This window comes from Cyrtonyx montezumae, unplaced genomic scaffold (genome assembly GCF_038088225.1).
Source record: "Cyrtonyx montezumae isolate F1298 unplaced genomic scaffold, pur_monq_1.0 scaffold_8, whole genome shotgun sequence".
Classification (NCBI taxonomy): domain Eukaryota; kingdom Metazoa; phylum Chordata; class Aves; order Galliformes; family Odontophoridae; genus Cyrtonyx; species Cyrtonyx montezumae.
In genome coordinates this window covers 51,090,181-51,112,261 of record NW_027072089.1, presented here as the reverse complement: position 1 = coordinate 51,112,261, position 22,081 = coordinate 51,090,181, and the positions used below count along the sequence as shown (strand labels likewise).

Below are 22,081 nucleotides of genomic sequence, written 5' to 3'. Positions count from 1 at the left end.
TTTCTTCCCATCTGAATTCAGGACTTGCCATTTGCTGAAACATTTACTTCACAGACTTTCTGGAATTATTTCACCATTTGTCAAGACTTTTAAAAATATGATTAACATACAATTTCAAAAGTTTATTGTCTCAACATTACTTTTCCTAGCCCATTTGTTTTCCTATTACATTTAAATTGCCAGGCAATGCTAACTGACAATTTGAGAGCTAATTATCATGCATAAATGAAATTTGAGTACCACATCAAAATGAAAATGTATGCAAACATTTCAATCTTAATTCTTAAAGATTTTCATTTTGCAGGAACTACCATAATATTGCTTAGGGGCTAATTGCAGTCATTGTAACAGTGTGTGTTGTACATATATAGAGAGTAAAAAAAAAGCCTACTATATTGCATATCTGTTGGAGAAAAAGAAAGTACTATATAACCCTGTTGAGGATGAACTTTTTCATAAATACATGAATGTATATAAACATATGAATGTATAAGTATGTTAATATTTTTATACTACTTATTTCTGCAAGTTTAGGTGCTGTTAAATAACAGTGTGACCTCTTAGTCATAACATTAGGATTCAGGTCTGTTTCCCAGCAGTCGTTTCATAGGTTGATTTTTATATGATGAATAGGGTAAATATTTTCTTTCTCTTTTGCTCCGGCTTATCCATTTCTGAAATGCAGATTGTAATTTTTCTCCTTGTAGGCTGAGATCAGGCTGAACTAAGTAAGCTGAAAACTTCGCGCTGTGCAAAATGATACTGCAGAATCATCAAGTCACAGAATCATACATTTATTTCATTGGAATGGGCCTTTACAATCACAAAGTCCAGCTACCAACCTGACCTACTGAGTCCCATCAGTAAACCATGTCTCTCATTGCCACAACTTCTTAAATGTTGCAGTCTCTTAAATATCTTCAGAGACAGTGACACTAACAGTTCCCTAGGACAGCCCATTCCAATACTTGATCACCATCTACATGAAGAAATTTTTCCTGCTACCCAGTCTAAATCTCCCCTGGTGTAACTTGACTTATCACTGAGAAAGTGGACCAATGCTTTCCTTGCTGGAACTTTCTTTTAATTAGTTACAGAGAATTCTCTCCTCAGCGTCTTCCAAACTAAACAGCCCCAATTCCCCCAGTTGTTCTTTATAAGTCTTGTTTTATAGTCCTATTGTTAGCTTTGTTGCTCATCTTTGCACATACTTGAGCAAGTCAATGTCCTTTTTGCAGTGAGGTGTCCAAAACTGAACAAAATATACAGCAGAATGGGCAATATTCATTAAAATAGAGGAATAAAGGATGATTTTTCTTTGAGTAACAATACTCACAAAATTTCATTAAAAAATAAAAAAGATGTTTCCAAAATAATGTTTCCACAATAATGTTTTGAAAGTGGTAGTAAAATGGTGTGTCAAATGAGGATGAGAACAACAATTTCATGTTCAAACTGATGAAGACAATACAAATTTTCCACAACAAAGTCTGTTTAGAAAGTAAAATGAAGAGCTGGTCATGCCATATATCTGTGGTGTAGGAAATCTGATGAGAAGGTGATATTTGGATATTTCCAGAACTATCTGAAAATTAAACCTATTCACAGCATCTTGAATTTTAGTGTTCAGAAATACTGTATTAGACAATAGATCAGGGAGCTTGAAGATTGACAAGAAGATAAAAATTTCCATTCCAAAAATGTAAGCTTATCACATAGTTCACATGTATAGCATTTCTAATCTATTCAGAAGTATAAAAGATCAACAGAATTCTAATGTATTCAATTAAGCAAGAGATTACACTAATAATTTGCTAACATATTTTAATGCAAATTTATACTTTTGCAGCATTAAAGTAGAGAGAATTTATGGAAAATTACCTGTCTTTGGTTCCACAGAAAAGTAAGGTTGTCCTTGCAATATACTGTAAACCACTCGGGCACTGTTGCCATAAGTAGGATCATCTGCATCAGTGGCTGTCACTTGAACCACAGAGGTACCTGCAAATGTTTAAGAAACTATTGTACATATAAGATCCACACATCCACACCACATTCTATACACAGTACCAGGTACAAGTAGAGCAGTGTGAGATGTCTTTTTCATAACTAGTCTTTGTTTCCATGATTCAACCTACAAAATTCATAAATCAGTAGTATCAGTTATTACAGAATTTGGTCCTCCCAAATGTTCTCAGACTTTGACTAACAGTAATAAAGCCACATCACTTGAAGGGTTTTTTTTTAATATAATTAACATACAATTTAACAATAAACAACAACAACAAAAAAACAACAACAAACAGCTCAGAGTTGTTCCTAAATTCCTTTAAAAGGTACTCACTTCACACTGTATCTGCAATGTCTTAGTACCATTTGTGGTAATAATCTGCCACATAAACATTTATCTAAAAGAAATGTCTACACATTAACAGGAATTAATAAGGAAAAATTTCAGCTGGTTAGCAAGACCTCTATATTTTTGAGAATCTTTTTCAACATCCACCTCCTGTTTGTTATATTCACCATGTCAGTTCCCGTTTTTTATTTTTCTGTACAACTGCTTCCATGATGTATGCCAAGAGAAAAATAAGACAACACTTAGAAGCCAAGGCCTTGGCCATGGTCACCATCTTTTGATAGGCAGAAAGGATTATTGTTTCTCACTGGCAGATTGTCTGGAACATTGAGACCTTCCACTCAGCACCTTAGGGAACCATTTGGAGGTTAAGTTGCAAATTAATATTGTAGCAATTTGGATGATGCCCAGTTTAGGTCTTCAGCAGAGGATCAAATTCCCTGTTAAACAGGATTTATACAAAGGATTAGAGAATAGCGTTTGTCACAGAGAGTGTTCATTTTCTAACTGAACACATTTTTTTACGTAAATAAGAGAACAACAAATCCATAAATCACTCTTTAAGAAGAAACTGTACTAACAAGTGACCAGGGTGAATTTTACGTAAGTTGCAACCTGGTCTGTTTTATTTGGACATATTTAGGAAAGGTGGGGAGAAAATTCTTAAATCTTTCATGTCTGATATAGTATGTGCACCATCCATTTTCCTAATCATTTCTGTTCTTAGGTAAGTAGAGCATTGTAAATGGGCTTTGGGACCCAGCTGAAAGTTTGGATAAGGAGAGGAATAAATGTGACCTTTTATAAAACAGTACAGACAACAAAGGATGAGACCTGCTGGAATGAATTCTGACCAAAAAGTCATCCTTCATAAGATAACTTCATTCACTTAAGTTATGACCTAACTAACCCACATGCCTGACCTCTTTTCCTGAAGTATCAATGTCAAAGAATTATGATTGCAATTCTATCTCAAATTCTATTTTTCTCTCTTGTGGACGGTAATATTTTTGGACAGAGAAAAGGTTACTCTCCACCTGAAATTTTAAATTAAACAGATGGGAAGTTTAAAAAGAAAACTGTTAGTTTATCTATCAAGTCGTTTATCTGTTACAGGACTTAAAATACATCAATTTTCTGTTCACCAATAACTAAGAGTTTTAATTCATTATGTCAAACTGATTTCACAGATTACTCTATAATGTAATTTCATACTGAGACCTATTCTAAACTTCAAGTCCCTCAAGCTTTTAGTAGAAGGATATCATAATGATTATTTGACATCTAGTACTCTTTGAGAAAGCCAGGTTTAACACATTTACAAAGAGTCAAAGTCCTGCCAGTGAAGCTTACAATGTCTGCAAATACTGGGAAAAGTGCTTATAAACCTCACAGACAGTTATACACTTACTCCTTGCTTTTGCCTCTTTCAAGGACTTCAGACCAATAGAAGATCAAAGAAATTACAGTCTCTTCAATCTCAACACAGAAATTTTGGAAAATCCTGTAAGCTTAGAAGGTTTTATTTAATGTAAATCTACTGATGTAGCAAAGACTCTACTGTTTGTGAGATGTATAAAAGCCAGTATCTGAATCTAACTGGCTCCGTAAACTGAAGATTTGCCCATTCAAATGTATATACCCTCTAGAAACAAAAGCAAACAAACAATATTAAGCAGAATTCTAACACCAAATCTTTCTGTGCTCATTGTACTTGACTGTAATCAGCGACTAGAAAATTATTATACTTATCTACTTCTAGTTTGTACTAAGTATTTTTTCTCGAATCTCATAAAAGAGAAAAATATTTTAGCTACTATTAACAGCTACTAATAACAGCTAACTAATAACAGCTACTATTATCATAATGTTTTACTTTTTTCACTCAAAAACTTTGTTTCCAGTAGTTCCATGTTGAGCAAGATAATTTTGCCCAAAATGTTTTTTTAAAGCTAGCTAATACAAGGTGCTTTAACTATGTGAATAAACCTACATGGAGGACATCAGTTGCAAGGAAATATAGTGAACATAAAGATAGATAGTAAGGATTTCCAGATTTTTCCAGAGGAAGAGCATATCTCTTGAAGAATAAATATTCCTTCAGAGGATCATCATTGCAACACAGAGATGTCCTATTTTTCTAGTAATGGATTGATTTAAATTCATTTCTTTATTTTCTTTAAAGAATAACCAAGTAAGCTATATGGATACTATTGATGGATAATTTATGGTTTGAGGAAAAATGGGTAGTTGTGTAATAGTTCCAAATACAAAATCATTTTTCAAAAGAATAATTCATGTTCCATCAATTACATTTTCTTATTTTTTACTCCTGGATGTGTTCCCTGACCTTACAACACCAGCAATCATCTATCATGCAAGTGTCCAACATTAAGATTCAGTTAACATTTGGCAGTCTACAAACAGAACTAAAACTTCTCTCTATTCAATGAACTGTCTGATCCAGTAAATCCTGCTTACTGCAGCATTGTTCACAGTCCTAGGTTGAGGTGTAAACAGGACAACAACCCTTCCTTGAACTTTCATTAAAAACTGTTATGGCCTGTAGCTTCACAATTTCAACTTCAGATGTTTCCTATAGTTTGTATATCTCATACAGGCTGAAAAGATAAATAGGGTCCATTCACTGAAAAATAGTTTATTTTCCTCTCAGCTGTGAATTTCTCTACAATTATCTTTCTCTTCAATTATCTATGTCCTAGTAGCAAAGTTAGAATGTCAGTTCACTGAAATGAATTCTATTTGAAGCCATTTCATAAACTTTTTCATCAATGGTAGCAAGTAGGTGGGAGAAAGTCTGTGTTGCTAATGAAAGGCTGTTCCATATATTTCTTTATTGATGATTGCTAACAACACACTGTTTTTTGGGTGGCTGGCATACGTTTCCATTTTCTTCCAGAATGTTTAAGCTGTCATTTTTATGTTAAACTTTAATACATACTGGTAGATATTAAAGAATCACAATTATCTGAGAACTTGAACTATTTCAGTTCTGATATTAGGGAAAAAGGAAGGGAAAAGTTTTTTTGTGGAGAGGACCTTTAATTTAGAATGATATTTGTACTTTAATTTACCTAAGTCAAGATTCACAGATGTTTTGGACATGTTGCAGATATCGACCTTTTCTGTGATAGGGTCAAATAAAGGCAAGATAAGAGGGTTGTTGATTTTATCTTGAGTTAAAAATTGTTCACATGGATCAGCTTTAAATCTCTGGGTTTATTGTTTTAGAAACTTCTGCACAGAGCTTTCTAAAATCTTGTTATTACAGCGTGTGATATTTGATCAAAGTTTTGAATGCATTTGTGTAAGGAATATGTGCATTACTTCCACTTTTAACATTTACAGGAAAATCAGTTTGCCAATTCTTGAAATTACACACTCTCTAAAAATAAAATTATAATCACATTAACAAATTAAATATAAGCCTTTAAAAACAGTCAGTTACTAAAGACACTGACTAATATAAGTTAATGATGTATAGTGCTCAAAACAATTCTACATTGTCTTCACATTTCAAAGTGATATCAGCTACTACCAGAAACAGTAAACACCATTACTATGAAGATATCCATAATTCCTCCTTAATACCTACATGCAATAGCCTCGCCTTCTTTTGATCTATACGGTGTGGCATTTCTGTGCTTCAGCCTCTAGTATTCACTCAGATCTCGTGCAATGATATCTATAAGATCTTTTTCTACTCAAGGAGTACAAAACAGGAGACATAGGACTCATCCCTCCCTCCTCTTCTCCCACAGCCTTTTTAGTCTTCCTTTAGACAAGACTGATCCCAGCCCATTAACAAGTTAGATAAACTCATACAGATGTTTGCAAGTGGAGAGCCTCCATTAGCCACTGGTACCAAAGACATTTCAAAGCAAATATTTTTCCCTCCTCTCCTCTCCTCTCCTCTCCTCTCCTCTCCTCTCCTCTCCTCTCCTCTCCTCTCCTCTCCTCTCCTCTCCTCTCCTCTCCTCTCCTCTCCTCTCCTCTCCTCTCCTCTCCTCTCCTCTCCTCTCCTCTCCTCTCCTCTCCTCTCCTCTCCTCTCCTCTCCTCTCCTCTCCTCTCCTCTCCTCTCCTCTCCTCTCCTCTCCTCTCCTCTCCTCTCCTCTCCTCTCCTCTCCTCTCCTCTCCTCTCCTCTCCTCTCCTCTCCTCTCCTCTCCTCTCCTCTCCTCTCCTCTCCTCTCCTCTCCTCTCCTCTCCTCTCCTCTCCTCTCCCCTCCTCTCCCCTCCTCTCCCCTCCTCTCCCCTCCTCTCCCTCTCCCTCTCCCTCTCTCTCCCTCTCCCTCTCCCTCTCCCTCTCCCTCTCCCTCTCCCTCTCCCTCTCCCTCTCCCTCTCCCTCTCCCTCTCCCTCTCCCTCTCCCTCTCCCTCTCCTCTTTTTCCTTGTTTTACATAAATATTTAGAGTATTAATCCATCTCTATCAGGTATAATAAATGTAGCAAGAAAGACAGGCATTTCTCTTGTTGGGTAATAAATAAAGCTGTTCATATGTGTGGAGAGTCTTGATAATGAAATAAAGCCAAAGCTATGTTGGGTATTGAATTTTTATTTCCAGTTGTTATCAAGACAGATGTGTGTCTCACATCAGATATTTTTGTGTGTAACATCACGGATATTCTTCTGTTTTACGTATAATTTGCAATCTTTTTTTGCTTGAAATATAACACTTCCAGATTAAACAAAACAAAACAAAACAAACAAAAAAAAACCCACTAAGAAAAGCTATATCTTTTTGGTTCTTGCTATGTATTGTCACAAAGTATTTACTTTTTCCTGAATCAATATAATTGGTTCTGACCCAAATATAATTTGAACCTGACCTGAAATCATTTCAAATAATAGAAGAGATTGACCTCAATTAGCCTTAGATAATAACCTAAAATATTTGTGAAATGTAATACAGAATCATTTTACTTCCATAACTGCCCTTTTTAGGTTAAAGGTTATGGTTCTCCAAGCTTTATGGTTAATTTGGGCTTATAATCCTGTGGTCTCTTTCATTTTGTTTAATATCCAATTAAAAATCCTTGTCAAAGATATAATTTCGTACTAAATAAAAGATAATTTCTCGTTAATATTTCATGAATGATCTAGGTGGTAATTAAAAATTGTGTTATATGAATAAACTATGAACCTACATGACTATGCAAGACAAGTGCCACATAAGAACTTCATCATAATCCCTAATTTAGTAATCAGTAGTTGTGTTATACAAATAGTGAAGTTGTTTAAAATGAAGTTCCACAAAGTTTGTGAAAATGATACTGCCTTTATTCAACACAGATTTAGACAGAGCAAAGTTAGAGTTAACAATAATTTTGCACAATTCCAAGCTAAATATATATTTGATACTGCAGCCCGCATGGGACAGACTGCCTTTCAATTTTGTAATAAAGATTTGGGAAAATGTGCAAAACTTGCTCCCTTTTAAAAAATAGTCCTTATGTTCTCCACTGTACACTATACAGTTTCCAATAGTTGATTCTCTATATGTTTTTGGAATACATGGAACATGTTAGGACATGGATCTGTGCATGTAGGGAAGCCTCAGATGTTTATAGGAGTTTTTCATATGTCACTGTATCTGTACAGAAGAAAGAGTTAACTCATCCAAGAAGGATGTGTAGAAATAATTTTCAGAGAGCAGAACAAAGGTGTAAAATACTAATTATTTATGTATTCTACAGCTCAGTTAATATAATCAAAAAATAAAACAAATTAATATTTACAACATATTTTTAAAGTGCTGAATATTTTTGTTTTAATTTTGGATTATCTGATTATCTTTATTTTTCCGAAGCACAGAAGGAATTTCACAGGAATATATCAAAACTTTGTCTCCTTCCTGATGTTTTAAAAAACTGTGGCATCCATTCTTCTTTCCAAGGCCACCACTGATTGTTCAGATATTCACATTGTGTTTCAGTAATATTGAATTATTGTCAAGTATCAAGTGAGATAAAGTATCAAATGTTCACTGTTAAGTAATATAAATAAATAGAAAACTCATTAGCATTGTTTTACTTATATTCTATTGGCTTCTAAAGTGAGATTCAGATTCAAAATGTAATGACTGTAGAGTACACAGGCAGGGAAGATCATTTTTAGTTCTCAAGCTCTAATTTAGAGGCATTGTTTAGTGTACAAAAATACAAGAAATTGACTTGAGGACACCACAGTAAATTCAGTCTTACTTAAGAGTCTAAAAATCAGTCAAATACATTCCTAATTACAATTACAATCACTGTAAAACTTTCTTAACCTGAGGATTAAGAACCTGTTCCCATACACATATTTCCACTGACATAGTGAAATTCTTTATGCTTTTAATGTCATGCATGCATTTATAATTTCAAATTAAATTGAAATTAATCAAAATGTCTCTTATCTGGTCTGAATTGAACATATTTTGATGGAAGACTAGCATCTGACAAAAAATAACCATTTGCTCTCTTTAAAATAAAGAGATAGTGGCCTTAATTTTGAAATTCTTCCTTAATTTGAACTCAGGATTAAAAGCTTAAGAGAGGGTTTGAAGCTTCTATGAGCAATTCTTCTCTGATTCCATTGGAATTTTATCAACTATCTTCAGCTGTAGCCCAGTGTTTTCCATTTGTATATACTTTACAGAGTGCTGGATGACAGCACTGGGAAAGATTCACAGTAAACTACCTGTTAATGATATACACAAAACTTACAAAACATGTAATGTACTAGCAGGAATTAAAAGAGTTTGTTAAGAACAGACTTAATCTGAACAAAATGATATCACCTCTGAATACTATACCATAGATGTGAAATTTCCCACAACGACAGCAATCTATTTTGCACTTACCCACAGGAGACATCTCAGGAACTCCAGCAGTGTAAGGACCATCCAGAAATTTTGGCTCATTGTCATTGATGTCCTGAATCTTAATGACGAACTCAGATTCTGGTTCCACGGGTTTATTAGTCAGCCTATCTAGTGCTTGTGCTCGGAGTGTGTAGTAGGCCTGCTCTTCTCGATCCAGCCTCTTTGTAGCATGAATATCCCCTGTGTTCTCATCAATAATGAAAATGGAACTTGCCCCTTCGCCTGACAAGATATATTTGATGGAACCATCTCCTTTATCAACATCAGAGTGAAGCTGGTGAAAAATTGATGAGAGATGAGATTAACTTCCAAGAGAGTCAGTGGCATGGAGATATGTAAAAATAATTATGTCAAGCAGTAGTACATTAAATTTTATTGTTCTTGGAAAGATAAGCTGAATGTTTATTGTGCACAGCCCATAAGGGACCATTTGAATCTGTCAGCTTGCTCTTTTGAGCAAAATGATTTCACTCTTTTCTATAAACATTTCATTTTCAAATGCATTTTGTATTCTCTTACAGGTTCTTATATTGGAATTTAACACAACCACACACATACAAACCTACACACACATGATTGTCATAACCTTTACTCTCACCTAAGTGTAACTAATTTTGGCTTGTTTGTTGTTGTTTGTTTGTTTGTTTATTGCCCTACTAGAGTGTGTGACTTCAAACAAATGTCACTATAAACTTGATGTTAGTTTTTGCTACTGTGCCTATATGTGTTTCTGCAGTGTTTACTATATAGTTCACTAAAATATTTCAAATGAACAGAATAGATTGGCCAATGGTTCAGTTTCTTGCTTAGAACAATAACTTAACTTCCATATATACTTTAATGCCATCTAATTTAAGAATAATACAGAGTTTGAGAAAGGCTAAGAAATGTCCTAATGCTGTCTGAAGTACAGCATCACATGCCAAGTGTAGTTTCCCTGGAAAACACGCAGCAGACTCAGAAGAAAAATATTCCATTAGGCCAAAATATATTTACCGCTGGAAAAGCAAAACAGGTTTATAGAAAGAAACTTTCTTTCTCATTCTGCAAGCTTTTTTAAGTCACAAAGATTCCACATTTCTCATAGCTTCTTTTTCTCTACTGAGTCACACACTACTATTACAGAATCCAGAGTTACACAAACTCATATTCTTTTCATACTTGCATTAGCAATATAATACCATGTCAAAGAACAACATATGCCCCATGTATTTAATATGATACAGGTAAATATAACATAAATAAATAAATACCTTTTAGCTAGTTAAAAATATATTATTATTTGTAAATAATGGAAGAGAGCATTCTTTGTTTCTTTTATACTTTGTTCTTGGTCTTCCTCCATATGTTGAGTTTGGAGTTAAATATACTGTCATCATCATTACAATGTCCTCTGCTAACTTTTCTTTTTTTCCTCTCAACTGGAATTATCATTGAGAGAATAATCACTTCCAGAATACACCTGCAGAAAATTGCTATCTCGAGCATAACTTGCACAGCTGCAAGGCCTTTCCCTATATCAGAAGGGGAGAATTAGTGACCAATTTTGAATTTTTCACATGGATAAAAAGCTGTCTTTTTCCTATATATTAGCTCAATTTCACTGTTACTATACCTTATAGTTTTGCAATTGCAGGGTAATCCTCGCTTTTACAACAGAAAATGAATCTGAGCTTAGGACTGGATCAAGAAAACAGAACTAGGGTGCTTCAAGCAGATTTTTGTACATTATTTCAAAATGTAGCATAACCTCATTTGACTACTATATGACTCCTGAGGTACTTAAAGAAGTCTGGGATTGCTTTGATGCAGTTTCTCAAACCTTTAAATTCCTATTTCTCAGTACACCCGAGATCAATCAATGCTGACACTGTGAGCAGATGAAGAGAAAATATATTTCATACCCCGCTTCTTTGAACATGCACAGAACTGTCTATTCCTCAGCCATAATATTGAGTTAACTCAATTAACTATATCGCTGTTCATTTCACAAATCTGGCAGCAGTGGCTCTTGCTTGTTTTTCAAACTTCACTGGAAGAAGTACCTATCTTTTTTACAAAGGAACAGTGGTGTGTGTAACAATTTGTTCAGCTTGTGTTTCATTATTTTCCCTATGTTGTATTTCAAGGTTCTCCTATGAGCTACACAGCATTGTATTACTCAAGAACAGAAGCTATGGGGTAGAAAGAATTCAATGCTTTTATCTCATTGAAGAGATTCAGGTGTTTGGTTTTTTTTCCATATCTCATATTCTAGCAGAGCACTGGTCTTTCTGTGACAGCTGAGACGTGCCATTGTCCCTATAAAAATAATTCCTCTTCTCCTGCCATAGTTAAGGTTAAGCTAGATGAGAGAAAGTGCAGATGATACCAGCATACTCAGCTCTTTATCAGGTAGAGCAGATGCTTGAGCATTAGAGATGTGCAAGTAGATTCTTCAGGCAGAGAGGGGAACTGAATCCACATCTCAACTTGCAGAGGGTAACATTAGCACTCCCTCATGAGGATGAAGCCTCACCCATCAGCACACAAGACTGTAGCACTCACATCTGGATCTCATGCCATAGGACTGCACGGCCTCCCTTTCACCTTGTATTTAGATCAAGATGGCCTGAGTAACTTTCTAGCAGGATTACAAAAGAAAAGAGACCTTCAGAGGAGAGACTAGAATATAAATCCTCAAAGATGCACTAAGACTTTCACATACTAGAGAAAAAAAGTAGTGACTTCAGCATTTCCCATTTTCTCATGTTGTAACTCTCTGATTAACATACTGTATTTTAAGGAGTTCTACTCTGAAGTCTGAATCTTCAGGAGGATTATACTAGTGGCTCATGTACTGGAGTGACATGCTCAACAAAAGTTACTTTTTGAAAGCATGCCTTAATAGAAAACTGCTATTGCACAGATTTGTAAGGGGGTTAGCGATGCCCCTTATTACTCCAAGTCTGAAGCTCTTAAGAGTGAATGTGAAAAAAACGATTTGAATCTTTTTTATAAAACTTTTTATAAATCTCTTTTAAAAAACAGCAGCCCTTGTTTAAGTGGGTAAAGCACCATTCTCTACCTACCTAACTGCAGTAAAGATGGTATACCTAAAGATTTAGTTAATCTCTGGCACTATGGTACATTCAATTCTATATAAAATACCCTCAAGGATTTGTCTTAAAATTTTTGTTCATTCTTTAATAATTGTGCGGAAAAATGCAAAATACAAGAGAAAAATAAAAACATAAGCTATTCTGACAACATATTTTTGATGCTGTTTTTAGTTCCCTCCAATATAGTCTTTAAAAAGATGATCTTTGAAGTATTAACATAACTGCATCAAAGCTTTGCAACTATGAACAAAAATATTGGACCCAACAGCCCCACACAATATTTCCATGAAATACTGTATAAGGTTTTGGGTGCCTCAATATAAGGAGAAGGTAGAACAGCTGGAAAGCTTCCAAAGAACCACACTGAAGCTGGTGAAGGGCCTGGAGGGGAAAATCTATGAGTGGACTGTTCAGCCCAGAGCAGAAGACACTGAGGGGAGGCCTCATGGTGGCTGCAGCTCTTCACAAGGGGATTGGAAGGGCAGAGCTGATCTCTGCTCTCTGGTGACAGCAACAAGGCCTGAAGTAATGGCATGGAGCTGTGTGAGGGAAGGGTTAGGTTGGTATTACGGAAAGGTTCTGTACCACAGGGTGACTGGCCTTGCAACAGGCTGAGAAGGGCAGTAAGAACATCTCCAAACTGCCAGAGTTCAAGGAGTGTCTGGACAACATTCACATACATAGTGTGAACTTGTGTGGAGCCAAGAGTTGGTCTTAATGATCCTTGCTTTTTCCAACTCAGAATATTTTGTGATTCTGTCTCTCCACCTCTGCTACCACCAATGTGACTTCAATTAGCATACTTTCAGCTACATTAATTAATATCCTAGGATGTCTTCATTATAAAGTGCCTTTTTCAGTGTTTTTTTGCTTTTTTTTGTTGTTGTTGTTTGTTTGCTCTGTTATTAATAAGTACATTTTAGACTGAGCCCTGGGATTAGGTACATATTGTTATTTGTTCGCACGATTGTTTTGACAACAACTGTAGAGTTGTTGCCAATATTAGTCCCAGGAGAGTTGCATTTCACAGAATATCTCCAGAAATCATCTGTAAGCTCCATAAGGATGGCTGTGCTATCTACTATCTTGTCTATTACTCTTATCACTTTCTATAGAGAGATTCCTTTAGAAGACAGAAGTGCAGCTCAGTCTGTAGCTGCATATAGAAACACTGACTTTAGAAAAGAGGGGAGCAAGAAAAACTGCTTCAAATTCTTGTTACAAGAGACATGGAAGATTAAAAAAAATGATGAATAAATCTCATTGTATCTCATTCTGGAATACTCTAGAAAAAAAATTATTTCAGAAGATTCCTCCCCCCCCCCCCAAATATTATTTTCTTATTCTTGTGCCCCTCACAAAAAACTCTAAGAAGATATAAGTCTGGTTCATAGTATGTTCATTTCTCCTGCTATTTTCTGAAAGGGCAATGCTATACATAAAGATGTTTGCATACTTATAATTTATTTCATTAATTTCCACTTCCACAAAATTATCCGTGATAGTTACCATTTAGTCTGCCATAGTTATCAACTGAACTTATCCATAATATGCAAGTCATAATGAAATTATTATATGCTGATTCTATTGCCTCTTTGCTACATTCTACATGCATTAAACTTGAAGATTTTGTGTGTTTTTATGTTGAGCATTCCCTGAAATATACCACATGTAAAAACAAGTACGGAAAAATGAGAAATAAAGTAGCAAGATTTTGCACAGATCATGTATTTTTGGCAGGAAGATAACTCTGAAGTTCGAAAGGTTAACAGAGAGTGAACAGATTTAATAAGTAAAGCCATATAAGCTTTGTGGAGGTAGAGAGGGTCAATTCTTATTAGAAGTAAACATTTTTTTCTCTTTAGAGAGAACAAGATTAACAAAAAAAAGGGCACTCAAATCTTCTAAGGGCCAAGCGCTAAATCTCCTTTCAAATTTAGAAAATGCATATTAAGGTATGTGTGACAGAAGGAAGTGGTCAGCTTCATTCAGTAGGAAAGGCAGTGCTACCTTCACTTCCATGATGAGTAAAATTTTGTTCTTACATACATTTTTGGTTTTGCAGCAATAAAAGCTCAGTACAGTGTATCATCCAATGCACATGTGCTTATTTAGACCCGCAGAACCATGACTATTCTTCAGAAGAAACTTAAGAAATGCATTTACTTCATTATCCCTAATACTCAATAGTTTCTGAGTTTAGTCTATTTTTAGGTACAAATCTTTACATTCCATGCAATTAAAGTATGCTAACAATAGTTTATTATTATCAGTAAGTAGAGGTACTGCACTACATTAAGATCAATTTATCTGGCTACCACTTATCTGAGTTCTGAATGCGAGGTTTGCTATTATTCTGATTTTCAGTTTATGTCCCCATTAAAGCAGGTGCAACATTCATATGCTTTTGTCTTCCTCAAAGTTTTAACTTTGTAGATGCTGTGGCAGCATGGCTAATGTTTCAGGGCAAATTCTACACATTCAAGTCTGGGGCCATGAAGAAGAAAAGCTCAGAAAGAACATGTGGAGTTGATAAGTTTGCAGCAGCAGCAGACTCCCAGAGTAATGATGACAGTGTAAAGACAGACAGAGAAAATATTAGATGTTTCAAGGCAGCATAGCTCCCTGAAACAAGAAGAAACATACAGATGTGTGCAGAACGGCTGGAAGGTTTTCTCAAGCTGGAGTTGCCTTGCCTGTACTCTTTCCTTTCTTCATATGAAAATAGCTACAAAGAAGGGAAAGGAATAACATATATGTTCTTATGACTGTACAGGCACCTATATATATCTTGGTCATGCAGAAGTGGCTAAACTGCATCTTTATTCCTACCTTGACTCTAAAAGTACGAAGAAACAAGAATGAAGAAAAGTGACAAAATGAAGAAAGAACACTGAGACAGAAGTAATCATCTTGCCTGTTTTATAACTTACTGTGACATAACAGAAAACTTTCTATTTATAGCTATCACAAAACAATGGAGAATTGACTGAGAAAGAAAGGCACTCCTACCTTCATATAGAATATACACCTGCTGCTTTCTCAGGAGAGTTAGAGAAGGAATTTGTATACAGATTAAACATGCAATTGCAAGATAAAGGAAAGTAGGTAATTCCAAACAAAGGCTTCACTTGTCTGTTTCTGTTAAATCTTGTTTATTACATCAATGAAGTTTTTGAAACTTCTTTTCTTGGATTTCATATTTACTTTAGTTGCAACTAGGAGACTTTGAAATCCCTTTTCCTCTTAGATTATCACTGTCAATAATAGTATTTTGAATCATGATAACATCTAAATTAATAGATATTTGTATTTTCAGCTTTTTTTTTGTTAGTTTGTTTTTGTTTTGTTTTGTGGTTTGCTTTATATTGGTTTGGTTTTTTTTTAGATAACACTGTTAGATATCAGAACAACTCAGTATAGCTGATTTAGAACAGTTTTAATAGGAACAAAAATTAATATTTAAAAGTAGCACAGTTAACAGAATCAACGTTAAACTAAAATCCAATCTGCACATATATCAAGTTTCTACATCCTGCAAGGAAATCACAAAGATTAGTTATGGATATCATTTCTATTGTCAGAAATAACTATGAATCTCTCACTTTTGCAAACTGTAATCATATTTCATTACAAATGACTTGAGACATCTTTTTCAATTTCCTTATAGGTCTTGTTTCAAAAGTTGTGTGGGGCAGAAACAGATTCCAAACATTACTGATATCAACAAAACCTCGCGAATTGTGATTCATTTCATACCTTGGCAGTAGTGAAAGTACTGCTCAGCAGACAGTGAATTTCTTTTCTTCTTTTCACCAAAAGACATTGAGAAAGTGATAAGGAAGGTCCTGAAGGGTTTTTGTTTGCTTTTGGTTTTATTAATTTATATAAAACTATAGCACAAGCCTGGAGTCAAAACAAAACAGGTTCGTCTAAATTCTGTTTTTTCAGCTCAACAGATTATATTGAGGAAAAGAGATCAAGTAAACATAACTGTTTACATCCAAAGCTGCCTACATTTTTAATAAAATGGAGATTAAATGTAAGGAATTTGGGATATAGATTTGTAACGCTGCCTGAGTTCCCTTGTCACAAGGATATTAGCATTAAGTTAGGAAATCAGCACAGACAACAGTGCCACAATGGCACAATTTGCCACTTTGGCACAGTAGCAATTCCATGTACTGTTATGTTGCCTCCAGAGGTTCTCCTTATCAGGCAGAAGCAATAATAGACATGTGGGAACACAGCAAGTTCCCATGCTGTAGACCACAGCATAACTACATTATATTTATTTAATACATGGAACTTGTAGCAGTCTTACTCAAAACCCCGCCAACCTAGTAAAGATTTTCTCTCTGTGTTGAACTAAAATCCCCAAAATTGTGTCCAAATTCCCCAGAGCAGACTGAATACCCAAGAGCTTCTGAAATGGCTGAGGTCCAAGACATTCCTGAGAACTCTTCCAGCAGAATCCTTACACACAGCCAGAACTCAGACCATCTCCAAACCCTTTCACCTTGCATCTGGTAACATTAGAACACTATGACCACAAGCTAACACGTACATCCAAAAGCACCCAAAATGAAATTGACTATTTAAAGATTAAATAGCCCTTAAGTGAATTTCACAATCAATCTGGTACTCCAGTTTAGCATACAGGCCATGTCACCCTATAGCTTGTCCCCCTTGGTCCCTCTTGCAAGCAAATTGCATGTTATTTGTGTTCCGGGGCCTCAGAGAGTTTCATATGCAATAGGATGTAACATAGCCAGTAAGAACAAAGTTTTATCTTTTATGTATTCACATAGATGCCTGATAAAGGCAGCACTGGACAGGAGAGAAAATAAATAAAAAAGGATGAAGAGGGAAGAAAGGAAATGCAGATTTAAAAACAAAAAAAGAAAGGAATAAAAACAACAGCAGTTCTGAGAGGACAGGAGAGAAGCAGAGTGGCTAACAGATTGAGGAAAGCCTTCAAAAGGAATGTGCTTGGGTACAGAAGACGGAGCATGAAAAGGACAGGGGAACACAGAGAAAAGGAGGGTAATCTGAAAAGGAAAGAAATAGTATGCAACTAAATCCTCAAGTATAAAAGAAACAAAATCACGTAGTAATAAGTAGACCTGTTTTGTTCAGTGATTGGAAAGGGTTAAGAATAGTACTGGAGAGTAAAGCTGTATAGTACTGCCAGCATTTTTTGTTGTTGTTGTTGGTTTTCTTGCTCTGTGTATTGCAACAGGAATCAAAATTATTGATAACTTGAATCTTGCCAGGTGTTATTTTAATCAAGGTATGTATTGCTAGCACTCTAAGAAATGAAAGTTGTAAGAATTTTTTATTCCCCTCAGACATTTCCTCTTATGATTAAAATTTGAGTAAGCAGTTAGGCCTCATTTCCCCTTTCTTTCTCTATGTTGTTTCCTCAGTCAACAGTTCAGTCAAATTCATAGTAGAGCTCACTAAGTAGTATATAGCCCTTATACTCCCTGTTGACTGATCAGCTCTCCTGTAGAAGAATAACATTAATGACTCAGCCACAGAAAGTGAAGTGAATGTTAATTTTGTCGACCTTTTGAAAAGGAAAGGTGAGGCAGGAAAGAAAGCAGTGAAATTTTTTAAGCCCTTGATGATTATTATTCCAACAAAATTCAAAATAGAAGTATCAGAAGTCTAAAAATTATGCTTTGTAACATCCCAGTTAGTTTCTAAGTAAGCCCTCAAGACTTCTAAATGAACAACAAAGTTTAGATGGAAGAATCCCCTAGGGATAAGAGACGCTGTAATCTAAGGGCTGGTGAACTGAATAATTAATAGGAAATACTGAAAACTGGATGTGATAAGATCAGCCATGTCACATTTTTAACCTTTTTCTTTCAATAATGCCTGATTGTGTCCATAGTATTCTCTCTGTATACTTGTATGACAGCTCCTTATAAAGACGAATAGTGACCATGTACATACAGAAACATGCGAATGTATGCATATACACACACATGCTTATATACATACATATCCTTATTATGTCTTTTCCTACATTTACCAAAGCTGAAATACTCATATATCTGTGCCTACCCCCACCACAGCCCTCCCAATTTTTAAAAGAGCAAAAAATGCCCTGTGGCAACAGGGACTTGTGCAGCAGCCTATTAAGATCAGCACAGCTACAGGAAGCACTCAGGAGCAGTTGCTGCTGTAGATGGAACTGAGTGGGCATATGTAGCTGGCTGAGTATTCTTGAGGAGTTTTATTGGGTGATCATCACGGCATGTTACTCTCTAAAATGACTATTTGTCATTCACATTCTTAAAAAGACAGTTTGGCAGCTTCAGGAGCTCATCTGTATACTGTGCATCATCACATACTAATTGCATAGAATCTGCTTGGGGGTAGACACAACATTACTGTATTGTAGCACCACCAAGAGTCTTCAGGCAACATAACACATTCGGAAGAATGGAAAGGAGACCCGTTTTTCCCTCACACACACATACATCCAAAGTTTTTCAAAATACACCTGAACTAGGGCTGTCCTGTGTAAACAGTATGCATATTGCAATTCTTTCAAACAACTCTCAGAGTCCCTAATGGTTTATTTCTTTGGTATTCTTATTCTGAGTTTTTCAGGAACAAAATTACACCACTGACAAACCAAGACACAGAGCAGTGGATTTGCCCTCTGACTTATCATATAAAAACTGCTTCATTTTTAGCCTACATAGATTTTTTTTATTAAAGAAAACAGTCTTAATACTCAATCATGCAGCAGCCTAAAACAATTACATCATGTCAAAATACCACTGAAGTAGAATTCTTTTTACAAAATTCTGAAAGATTGCTCTTACTAATTGCACATGTCTCTATATTTACTTACAATCAGGAGAGAGACTAAATTATCTTCCACACATACCACTAGTATTTTTATATGTTTCATAGTGCACCATACTACTTACTGTTACCTACTAAACCAGTGCATTTACTGGTCCAGTGATATGAATTATTTTGTTACCAAGAATCACTGAAGTCATTAGACAAAATTCTCTTAAAGTCACTACTTTCTTTCAGTAGCATAATGAAATTATGTGAGGATTATCTCTTCCTTTATTCCTCACGTATATCCTTTATGAAAATGAACAGGCTTAAAAAATGCAACATGACAAATGGATATCAAAGACCCTAGCATACTTTACGGAGGAATATCTCTGGGCCAGCAGATATCCATTGGCTTGAAAAGGTTTATGCATGTGTAGCAGCTTTCAGAAATAGCTTTTAAGAAACTTCACTCACTATTCTCTAATTACTTCTCCACTATACATCAAACAATTCTTACTGACACATTAATATATATAAAGAAGTACTTCTTAAGTACACATCTTCTTTAAAAGAAATCAATATGTTTATAGATGCATGCATCTATAGACGAACATATATATAAATAGAGGGAGAGTAATCTCAAAACTTTCTTATACTATTGAACATTATAAGAAAATCCATGATTTTAAAGTCTTGGATTTTATTTATTTATTTACTAGAGACCAGAAAATACATGTATGCATTTCAAAATTTAGTACAGGAAACAAGTAGGGAGGGGAGAAGACAGCAATGGTAGAATTTACATATCTATTATAATCCAAAATTAATGCTTTTTGGGCTTTTGTTTTAATTGTTTTTATTCTTAGAAACAGAAACAAGGAAAAGAACAACAAGACAAGTTGTTTTGCCTCTGTCAATTGTTCTACTTTTCCATGATAATTCAGGCCTGGGATTTCAGTCATAAAAGATGAGAGCACATTAAAGGATCTACTTTTTCATCTCTATGCCTGTAATATAAGGAATTAGCTATAATGGTACAAAATGGGAAAATAATCACACACGCTTCTTGTTGAACTATCCTTATCAATAATATCAAATTTACAAACAAAAATTCATTTGCTGTTAAAGTAATTTCTGAGATAAGGTACATACTTATACTGAATATCTTTATTTTAGAATAGAAATAGCACTTCTCATATTGCCTCTTGTTTATCAAACTACTGATCCATAGTTTAGAGTAATCACCTTATTTCAGCTTCAACTATCCAAAATAGCTTGCAGCACTGTTTGGTTAGTAATATTTTTTTCATAGAAGATGTCATCCAAAGAAAATTAGTACCAGGAAACAGATTCCTGGAGGATTTACAGCTTTTTTCTTTTCTTCTTTTTTTTTTTTTTTTTTATTACTATTATTATTTTTTTTAAATTATTTTTACTTTCTTTCATTTTTTGTGAGAGAAAGCAGGGGGGGGATATAAGGATGTTAGCTCTTACATTGTAGCCAATCTTAAAATCTCAATTTCAATTTGCTATTTGCTCATTTCCAATTTGCTATTAAAATGTAATTCTACTTAAGCTTCACTTGTAATTTTACCTCCTATGTTAGTGGGAAGTGTTGAAAGCCTATCAGGCTAGAAAACAATTGCAAAATATGTCGCTGTAAAACTGTTGAAGGAGTTACTGTGACTAACGATGTCTATGGAAGCTTAGAAAGTACTGGACTATGGCAGACAGCACAATCTGATCATTTTAATTATGAAAGATTTACAATACATAAAGAATTGTTAGTGTCTACAGGCACACTAACCTTTAATTCTATGAAAACAGTTAAAGATTCACTAAATAGAATTTATGAAATTATTAAAACAAAGCAGAAACAGTAGGTTGGTATATATTTGCTTATTTTACTCACCGAAGTGAGTAAACATACATGGCAGGGTGCCTATACATACTATCTATACTGTACTATATATATACTACTAGCATCTGATAGTATATTTTGCTTTGTAAAAATTAAATTTATATTGCCTTTCATATAAACAGTCAAACATTTTAGAAGTTTGAACAAATGCAATCCTTAGTGATGTATTTAGCAAAAGATTTAGAGTAAACTTGAAGTGCTATAGAACAGAACTTCATAAGATTATATTTCTTATGCTATAAAATAATTCACACTACCTAGTTGTTTATCAAAACATTACCACAAAGCAAATATTGTGAGTATTCCCACAGAGATCAATGGGAATGTTTCTAGACTTAAAGTGCAAAATTAAGAATTTGACATAAGGCTCATATCACATGTAACTAGTCCCTGGAAAGTTATGCAGGGAATACAGTAGTATCTGCTCAGAGTTGAGAGTGGGTCAGGGAAACAAAGCAGTGATACACAATTAAAAATAATAATAATTTTTAAAATAATAATTTTAAAAATAAAATGAGTAAATGATTTTACATGAAAAAGATAGCAATGAAAAATCTACAGTAAAATTTTAATTCTTTTTTCATCTACTCTTATATATTTCACTTAAGGTGGTTTATCCTATCCATTTTCACCCCCAAGTGTTTATTTGAAATATACTTATCCATCCATCCATTTCCATTCGTCTCCATTGGCTACTGAATTAACAGCTAATTGTTCAAACTTTAATCCAAAGAATAAAGAAAAGTAACCTTGTTAGATGAAATTAAATCTGCACTTTATAATTTTCTAGGTTAAGAAAGTATCCTCATTGATGTCATGCTTATGCATTTCATGACTTGCTTATTGTTCATGGAAGTTGGTACTGAACATATGCCTAAGCGCCTTTCTGAATCAGAGCCTTAATCCCTGAGTAAAGAAAGAGTACTTTAATAAACATCAATGTGTATCACATTGACTAATTTGTAAGAAGTAGCATTGAAAGCTTAAGTGATTTCATTACA

At 34.7% G+C, this 22,081-nt stretch overlaps 1 protein-coding gene across 2 annotated transcripts in view; it reads right to left on the bottom strand.

Annotated features, from left to right (window-relative positions):
* CDH7 (cadherin 7) overlaps positions 1-22,081 on the bottom strand; it is a 71,966-nt gene that overhangs the window by 33,118 nt on the left and 16,767 nt on the right. For both annotated transcript variants that reach the window (XM_065751864.1, XM_065751866.1), the window contains exons 2-3: positions 9,225-9,519; positions 1,882-2,001 (exon numbers count right to left, since the gene is read on the bottom strand). In XM_065751864.1, the coding sequence (XP_065607936.1) occupies positions 1,882-2,001; positions 9,225-9,519 (415 nt within the window). The remainder of the gene's footprint in view (positions 1-1,881; positions 2,002-9,224; positions 9,520-22,081) is intronic.